The sequence below is a fragment of the Nuphar pumila genome, chromosome 2, assembly GCF_984573655.1.
Source record: "Nuphar pumila chromosome 2, dmNupPumi1.hap1.1, whole genome shotgun sequence".
In the NCBI taxonomy this organism is placed as follows: Eukaryota; Viridiplantae; Streptophyta; class Magnoliopsida; order Nymphaeales; family Nymphaeaceae; genus Nuphar; species Nuphar pumila.
Genome location: NC_143250.1, coordinates 40667887 through 40677521, shown reverse-complemented (window position 1 = coordinate 40677521; position 9635 = coordinate 40667887). Strand labels below are relative to the sequence as shown.

Below are 9635 nucleotides of genomic sequence, written 5' to 3'. Positions count from 1 at the left end.
TTAGTAATAATACATTTTTTGTTCTTTAAGAATATTGGTTGTATCTATTTTTCTCCTTAAAGTAATCAAGCTAAGGGAGAAAACCTTGGGGTTCAAACTCGAGTTCCCTTGGTTATGATAGCTGGGACATTCTTCCCATCTTCTTCACCTTTATGATTAGTTAATAAAAAAAAAAGCAAGAATAATAATAAACTAGTAAAGAAGTCAACCTAGAGGGTGAACACTTCCATGTGGGATTGGAAACCCCTTTACATCCTTTAAAAGGAGACCCTCATACGGACCCCCTATTGTTGGGTTTTTTAATCCCCCCTCTCTCTCTCTTTCATCCCTTTCTAGCTCTCTCTTTCTCTCTTTCTTTACTCAAAAATTTCAAAAAAAAACATATCACATGAAATAATGATCAATTGCATAAAATGCAACCACAAAATCACATATGAAGTGTTTATGTCTCTTTGAACTACATAAAACATCATCAAACATCGTCTCACAAGAACAATGCAAAATACTAAATATCTTGCAATTAAGAATATGCCACAAGACTCGTACTTTCATATTGCATAAACAAAAATATTATGACAATAGTTGCACTTGATTTTCAATCGGTTTTCACTCATTACTTGAGTGCTCCATTGCAATGACGGATCATCTTAAGCCATTTTCAATGGAGGAGTATGGAGCCTTATTTCTACCTTGATATAAATCTTTAATTTTCGGGGATCCAACTGATTACTCATAACAAAGATTTTTTACCTTAACCCATTTTCTTGAGTGAAAAAATAGTGGAAATGAACTTTTTTATATTAACCCACTTCTTTGGGTGAAAAAATTGTGTAAATGCATTTCTAATGGCCTTTAGACAAATGGAAAAGTCATCCCTTAAAAGGTATTTAAAACCCAAAATGAAAAAAAGTAACTTTCAACCTTTTTAAAGTGTGTTAAAGGTGTATCATAGGATACACCTTATATCGTACGATACTAAATGGTACAATTGTGTATTGTATAATGCACCCGTTACGAGTAGGATACACACTTGTATCGTGATATGAGTGTGTATCATATTACAAAACCCAAAAGTAACGATATGTATCATATTGTGTCATACAATACGGTACGATACTTACAACACTGCCTGAAATACTACTCATAACAGAAAATTCCATAAAAAAAGTTGTATCCCTGTATCTACAATTGTACATGTGTGACATTGGACCAGAACTATGTTACCAGGACACACCACTTTAGGTGTCGTACCTGTGTCAACACGTGTCAACACATGTTGGGTATGGGTACCAAACATGCCATTTTGTGTGTCCTATATCATATTATATTATATATTTTAGATATATAATATATTTTTTCAATATATAATATACTATATTCAGTTTATTTTGAATTTCTTTTATATTTATATGATATTTCATATATATATATATAATTGTATCCCCATACCCACATTTTTCAGAATTATTGTGTTGTACCCTTTGTACCCACATCCGTACCCAAGTGACATACGACTAGAAGAATGGATCACATTAAAAGAGAAAAGGGATCACTTGGAACCAGAAAGAAACTTGAATGAGCTTCCTTATTGGTAGGGATGCACACAAGCCGAGCTCGATCTGAGCATGCCATGTACGAGCTTGGCTTGTCCTAGAAATGTAGTGCTCAAACCCGACTCGTGTCGGGTACCAAGCTTGGCCCAATTCGGCTTATTAGTTCATAATGAGTTGAACTCTAATCTTTGGTGAACGAGGAGGAACCCTTCATGGCTTGGCTGGAATGCCAATGATGTAGGAGAGGCCTTCGCAAAAGAAATATGTGGTCAATGAGGAGGAGGAACCATTGCTCTTTGGTCGGACCTCTAGAGGACTTCACAAAGGAGGAGGCAATGAAGAACCCTTGGCCAAGTTGTCGATGTAGCAAGACATAGTGTAATACCTGCAATCTTTTGAGGCATTTTCTAAAACTTTTTTATTTTACTTATTGTGTGATAAAATAAAATTTTGAATTTTAGGTAAGTAAGTATTAGAGGGTTTGTAGGATTTAGAAAAAATTTAAATATGAGAAAATAACCCCTATACGGTCAACGTCTCACCGAGTTTGAATTTTTTAGAAATAGTTTCTAAGAAAATTTGAATTAGCCCTTATGGGATAAATTAAAATAAATAATTTAGTTATATAAAAAATTATTAATGGAATTTAATAAAGTGTAGACTTAACTTAAAATTCATTTATTAACATTTCATGTGAATTTGCATTTTCATTTATGAATGATTTCATTTGAATTTAACTTGAATTAAATTAGAATTCATAGAATGAAATTCAAATAATTAACCAAATTTTATAAAATGGTAGGAGTCCATAGGTGGGCCATCCCATCCTATATGGCATCCTAATTTAAACTTTAAAATATAATAAATAGGTGGGTCGTCCCATCCTATATGGCATCCTAATTTAAACTTTAAAATATAATAAAGAAAAAATAAACTTTAAAAATAAGTGAAATTAAAAACTTACCAAGGAAAAAATCAAAAGAGGAAAACAAGTCAAAGGTTCCTTTTTTCAAAATTAAGCCCCATAAGGGGGGCGCCAACCCTAGAGTGGTCTAGAAAGGTTCAGTAAGGGCTGTGATGTGAGTTTTATGAAAATTCTTTTTAAAATAATATTTTTAATGAAAATCCAGAGAAAGCCAGACACCAAATAATAAAAATTGGCTCGCATGAGTGGTGAAGTCCGGGTCGATCTCAGGGAATGAGAAATACTTGTATTCAAACATACAAGCTAAACTACTTTTTATTGCCAAAATAAAATAAATTAATTCAATAATTAACTAACTACGGGAGTATGGTCCTACACAGAGGGCTTAAACAAACTAAATAAATGATTTTATTACACACCCAATTAATAAAATAAAAGAATTTAAAATCCTGAGCTAAAACTAAAAGAAAAGGCTTCAATGTTTTGAGTCTTCTTGTCCTTTCTTGAGTTAATGCATGTTTTCTTGAACTTTTGCTTTTTTGGGGGCTCCTTGAGGACACTTCTGAGAGCCTGAGGGGACCTCAGAGGGTACTTTTAGGGCAAAAAAATGGCTCTATCGCACGTTCTAATGCTTTCCTGCAAAACACTAAAACACAACGAAGCAGTACTACAAAAACTAGACAAGAAATTAACAGTTATGACTAAAAATATTCAGCAAAAACAAGATTTGAATTGACTAAACTAAACTAAACTATGAACTAACTAATAACAACCTAACACTAAAAGACAAAATAGCAAAACTACCTAACTAATAAAAATTCAAGAACTAACTTGCAACACACTAATGGCTAACTAATTCAAGAAATTAACTCACAATCTTACTACTCCAAGAAAGCAATAATTCAAGAATCAAATGTAAACTAAAGAAACAAGAAAATAACCCAGCTTAACATGATAACTAATTAATTAAATTAGTATTAACAAGTAAATCTCATGAACATGATCTAACAAGATCGGCTGCATGAAACCATGAAAATCGGCTAAAGGTAAACTATCCTAATCGACTAATCCCAAATTGACTAAAACTACTTATTAACTATGTGCAAGATAAAAAAATTATTAACTAACTAATGAATGACAAAATAAACTAGTTTAGCCTGAATTCTATGATGTACGGAAGATGAGTATAAACTAACATAATTTGGAAATAAAATACAAATATTTGTTTAACCTAAACTATGCTAAAAACATATTCCAATGCAATAATAAAATAGCAATCGACTAGCCTATTTTTAATTACCTATGCATGGTCAATAAAAAAATTAGCCTCTAAAGCAAATCACGTGAGTTCAATGTAATATAAACTAACTAAATAAAGCTACAACTACAGGCAATGCACTAGTTGACAAAAAAAACAAAACACGTTAATTAGATGCAACAAAAAGAAGCCTAAAAATGTTACTTGAATATAGGGGTGGCAAAATCTGACCCGACCCGCCAACCCGCTTCTTAGACAGGTTAGGGTTTGGCTTAAACAAGTTCATGTCGTAAACGGGTCGACCCGCCAAACCCGTTTATTAAACGGGTCGTGTTCGTGTTAGGGGTATGCCAACCCGTTTGACCCATTTAATAAACGGGTTAGGTGGGAGGGTCAACCCGTTTACACGAACCCATCAACCTGCAACCCGTTTATATATATATTAACTTATCTAACCTTGACTTTATGTTGAAGTTTTATGTTAATGTTGGTAGTACAATTCCATACTGAGTTTTGCAGAAAAAAGTATAATATGTATTTTTTTTTGTGTTTCTAATTGTGTTATTCGGGTTAGACAAGTTATTCGGGTTACTCAGGTCGGTTATCGTGTCTATATTATCGGATCGACGCGTTTAATAAACGGGTCACCGTGTCATGTAATCGTGTAGTGTCGACCCGACCCATTTATTAAACGAGTTAACCGTGTCGTGTCGGGTTAACCGTTTAATAAATGGGTCGTGTTTGCCACATCCGACCTGTTTAATAAATGGGTCATGTTCGTGTTGAGGTATTCTGACCCGCCGACCCGACCCAATTGCCACCCCTACTTGAATATGCCTAAAGTATGATTGACTAACTTATGTAAAAATCAAATAACCTCACCTATATAAAATACTGTTAACTTCAATTGCTTAAAACACTTGTTAAGGAATAAATGGTTGAAACATATAACTACTGAAATTAAGAGCTAAGCCACTTAACCATGCATCGACTAAACTATCTATGTTATTGAATTAAGAAAACGTTGATGTTATTCTGAATCATGACGTAAAAAAAAAACAAAAATGATGAACCTAACATAACATGCAGATCATAAAAGAAATAAAACACGATTTTAGAAAAAAAATCTATAAAGAAAAGCTAATCGGCCAAGGAAAAAAATATATATTTATTTACTTGATAAAACAAACAAACGAGCACACTGAATATATAAACAAACTTATTGCAGCTATTCTAAACTAAATCTAATCCTAAACTAACCTAAAACTAATCAAGAATCAAGAAAACAAAATACAAATCCTATATTAAAATTAATGATTTACATAAATCAAGATTTTTCTATTCATAAATTAAGCTAAACTATCAAAAAATGAACTATATATTTTTTCTTTTTTATTTATTTTGAGATGCAAACATGAAATAAACTAGATGAAATATGTAGCTAATATGATGATCTACGAAACTATATGCAATAATTAACGTTATGCTATGCAAAACCTAATTCTATGGTGAAAAAAGAGAGAGAAAGAAGATCACCTCGCGGAACGCTTCTGATGGAAGGGTTGAGAAGAGAAACTGGTTGATTTAGCTGCATTCACACTACCCCGATGAAGATGAAGAAGTTGCTGATGATGAAAGGGTTTGAAGCTTGAAGAAAAAGAGGTAGAGGAAGAAAAAGAGCAGAATAAGGAGAGAAAGAAATCGACAAAAGAGTGAAAGAGAGCAAGGGAGAAAGAGAAGAGGGAGGCAAGAAGCAAGGGGAGCTTGAGGCTGCTGGAAAAATATTTTTTCCAGCCCTCTAAACTACTATTTATAAGCCTAATTAGGTTAAAATAAAGTTTTTAAAAAGAGTCCAAAATATTTTTTCAATTTTCAAAACAAGTCTCTTATGAAAACATGTTTTTTCTAAAAATCGAAACTTACTAAACTAATTAGCTAATACAAACCTAAGCTAACTAAACTACAATTAAGAAATTCTAAACCTAATAAAAACACTAAAAATGCAGGGAAAGCTTTGAAAAACTCAATTTTTTTATAAAATTCAGTTCAATACGGTTTCTCAAAACTAACGATAAAAATGAGTTTTTACAATGATTTTAACATGGATCATGCATAAATAATGATTAATAAAATATGAATATTATGCATGATCAGGCTGGACTAATGAAAGAAGAAGGAAAGAAAGGAAAAAAGAAAGAAAGAAAGGAAAGAAAAAAAAACAATTACCGAGTCAACTTGCTTACCAAGCAAGCAAGTTGAATTTGGTTTTCAAATATGGAAAGGGGGGTCAACCCATGGGGGTTGACCAACCCTTCCCTCTTATATATTATATAATATAATATATATACCTTATTAAATATGATATACATATTATATATTATAGGTTAAGCTAACAAACAAAAAAAAAGGAAAAAAAAGACGAAAAAGAAATTTAGGAAAAAGAAAAGGGAAAGAGATAATTTTAGTTGTTTGGAAACTAAGCTAAGATTAGATCAAGGGCTGAGATTAGCCCCAACCCTTGATCTAATCTAAGATCTATAAAAAGAGAGGAGGGGCTCACGCCCCCTCCTCCCCCCCCCCCACACACACATTTTGTTCCCCTTTTATTTTTTTCCAAATTCTTTCTCTCTCCCAAATCCCCTTCTCTTCTCTCTCTTTTCCCTACACCAAGACTTTGGGAGGGTTCCACGTGCATGAAGAGAGCATTAGGAGGTTAGGTGTGAAGTCGTGGTTCATGTGGAATGGCCGGTTCGTCCGAGAAAACCTCTTTACGTGCGTAGGATTGGATTTCACCAAAAAGGTAAGAGCATCTATGCTCTACTTGTGAAATGGAATTTGTGGCACGAATTCCATCAATTTTTAATAAGTATAGACCATAAACCAAGCCTCACACACATGGGTTTGACTTAGAGCTATCGAAGTATGAAAATAGAACGGGTTTTTGAGAGAAAATCTCTTTTGAAAATATATTTTTCACAAAAACCGGTTTCTCAGAAAATAAAACCATAGATTTTCAAAATACTTAAATTATGTCATGATTTTTCTATAAATCTTGATTTAAGTTAGCATAACATGTTAGTATAGACGTTTTGTAACAAATTTGAAGGACTTTCATGGTCGAAATCCTTTGATATTACGTATTTGACTTTATAGGGTTTCTCAGAAAAAAATTTGATAAATTTAGCGAAAACCATGATATACTTAGTTAAGTCCATATAAAATCTAATTGTAATTTATAGAATATGTACATGATGATATTCTATAATTATTGTATATTTTTTTTATTTTTATTTGTAGGAAAATTTCATGTTTACTTATTAAATTGAGTAATTTACCAAAATTATTTTTGAAGAATTAAGCCATGTGTAAGACGGGTCTATTTTTTCAACCAAACGGCTGAGAAAAATAGATTTGTCAATTGTAGATTATGTTATCCTAGCATAGTGTAATTTTTATAATTTTTTTTATTTAAATTATGCTAAAAAAATCAGAGTTATGGATTCGGGTGACCCGTTTTGGCCTCACTTGAATACAAATACCCGATATTACGTATTTTCAGTCGGACATTCGATTGGTAAATTGTTCGTATTTTTCTTGTTTGGAAGAGTTTTAATAAGAAGTTTACTGCGTTGAAAAGCTAACAAAATTTTACATATACTATGAAAATTTGGGTTTTGTTCATGAACTGAGCGTTGTTGTGTGATAGTTAGAATAAAAAAGTACATGTCTCTAGTAAAATATTCATAATTTTTTCATGATTTTTTATGAATGATTTGCGGCTCTGAAAAGCTGACAAAATTTCTTTTTAAACGGTAAAAAATTCAACTCTAAACTCTTCAACAGTTAGATAGAGTAGAATCTTTCATAAGTCTAGAACAAGTCTAAAGACCGAACCCCAAATACTTGCCTAATTGTATTTTATGAATTGTGTGCTGTTACAAACAATATGCAGACTTTATATGTTATAAAAGTTTATTTATATGCAAAGAATGATATGTCAATATTGAGACATGAATGCATATTTAATTAATGAGATATGTTTCCTTATGTGACCATACGTTAATTAAAGGATCGAAAATCAGACTTTGTATATTTTAGTGTAAATGTTTCAACGTTATCCTGGATGTAATATCCTATATGACGATGATGTGAATTTATGCATGCAAGAATGTTTATCGATTGAGTAGGTTTTACACCATTTTACTATATAAACCAAACGGGTCCCCAAGAGTCCAAGGCCCCTCCCCTCCGCGTTAAGAAGATGGATGTTCCTCTCTTCTCCTCGTCCTTCTGATGCTGACCTTCCGGAAGACGTGAGGCCATGGCCGACACGGACGGCAGAGAAGCAACACTGGACAGATATCTCAATCTATCATTACTAGCAATTGATGATGACGGTAATGAAGATGTTGCAAAAGAAAGTGACGAGAAGTTCTCTGAGAATCACAAACAGAGACACGATGACCACGAGCAAGAGCAGCAGCAACAAGAAGACGAACACTATCTCCTACAATCAATACAGGCAAGAATCCTCATCAGGCAGCTCCCCAGCGAGGGCCTTTCCTTCCAGTTGTGGCCTGCAGCCACAGCGCTGGTTTCCTTCATGGATCAACAGCATCCACCCACCCCTTGCATCGACAAGCTGAAAACAATCACCAACAATAGACCCATCAGGGCCCTAGAATTGGGATCCGGCACCGGTTTGGTGGGCATCGCCGCGGCCGCTCTCCTTGGAGCTCACGTTGTCCTCACCGATCTCCCGCACGTCCTGCCCAACCTCCGCTTCAACGCCGCTGCTAACGAGGAGGCGGTGAAGGGCACCGGAGGCGGCGTCTCCGTCGACTGGCTGCGATGGGGCGACCGCGACGACTGCCTGAAGCACCAGGGCCTGGACCTCATCTTGGCGTCCGACGTCGTCTACCATAGCCACCTCTTCGATCCCCTTCTTCAGACGCTTCGGCTGTTGCTGGGCGAGGAGACCCTTCTTGTGATGGCGCACCTCAGGAGGTGGAAGAAGGACGCTGTCTTCTTCAAGAAGGCGAAGAAGTGGTTCGATGTTGACTTGATCCATAGGCGCCCGCCCTTCCCAGGCTCTCGAGTCGGAGTGGGCATCTATTGTTTCACCAGAAGAAGTGTCTGATAGTGTTTAGACACACAGTGTAAGCATGTATTTCTTTTTGCAGCTTCCTCACCATCTTTGCTTGTCTAGGTGAGTTTTGTGCAACTGTAATAGGTGAATCTTTGCCATCAATTTTGTTCAGAATAAGAGTCATGTTACATCGATAAGCAGCATATAAGCAATTTATGTTTAATCACTAGGCATGTAAGCTGAATTGTGTAACAGGAATGGCCTGTTTGCTCTTTTTGCTAGATTGTAGTTCATGGGCTCTGAATTGGTCCAGGTATCATTCACCCCCTCCGTTTCTTGTGAATTTTCTGTGCTCTTGGTTTACTGTGTTGCAATACCTGTTGGGTGACTTCCTATCACCCCTTCTGATTTTCTTTAGATTCAATAGCCTTGCTGCATGGTGAATCTAGATCTCTCAACAGCATGGGATACAGTACTTGGCACCGCTGAGAAATTTCTCATCGAAACAACAACCAGAAAAATAGAATGAAATGCAAGCATCTCCTATTGGTTCTGCTTTTAAAATTCTGAAAACATGTAATCTTTGGATGCACCTGAATTCTAGGAAAAAATGTCTAGATTTTGACTGAATCAAGTATTGCCAATCTCCTCTACAGTAGTATCTAGGAGACCTGGTTGAGTCTTAGTTGAGTTAAGATACGTCTTTCGTAACTGGACGCTGATTATATACTCTTAGGATTTGACTAAATTAGCCAAGAGAGGGCCAACAACTTCCTTTGGAACGATCGTGACCAGTTCTTCAATTCTCAG

General features: G+C 34.9%; 1 protein-coding gene across 1 annotated transcript; it reads left to right on the top strand.

Moving 5' to 3' along the window:
* The first annotated feature begins 8057 nt into the window (after window positions 1-8057).
* LOC149845323 (uncharacterized) lies at window positions 8058-9022 on the top strand. The gene has a single exon (XM_089987562.1). The coding sequence runs from the start codon at window positions 8058-8060 to the stop codon at window positions 8874-8876; it is 819 nt and encodes a 272-aa protein (XP_089843688.1). The 3' UTR covers window positions 8877-9022.
* The last annotated feature ends 613 nt before the right edge of the window (window positions 9023-9635 follow it).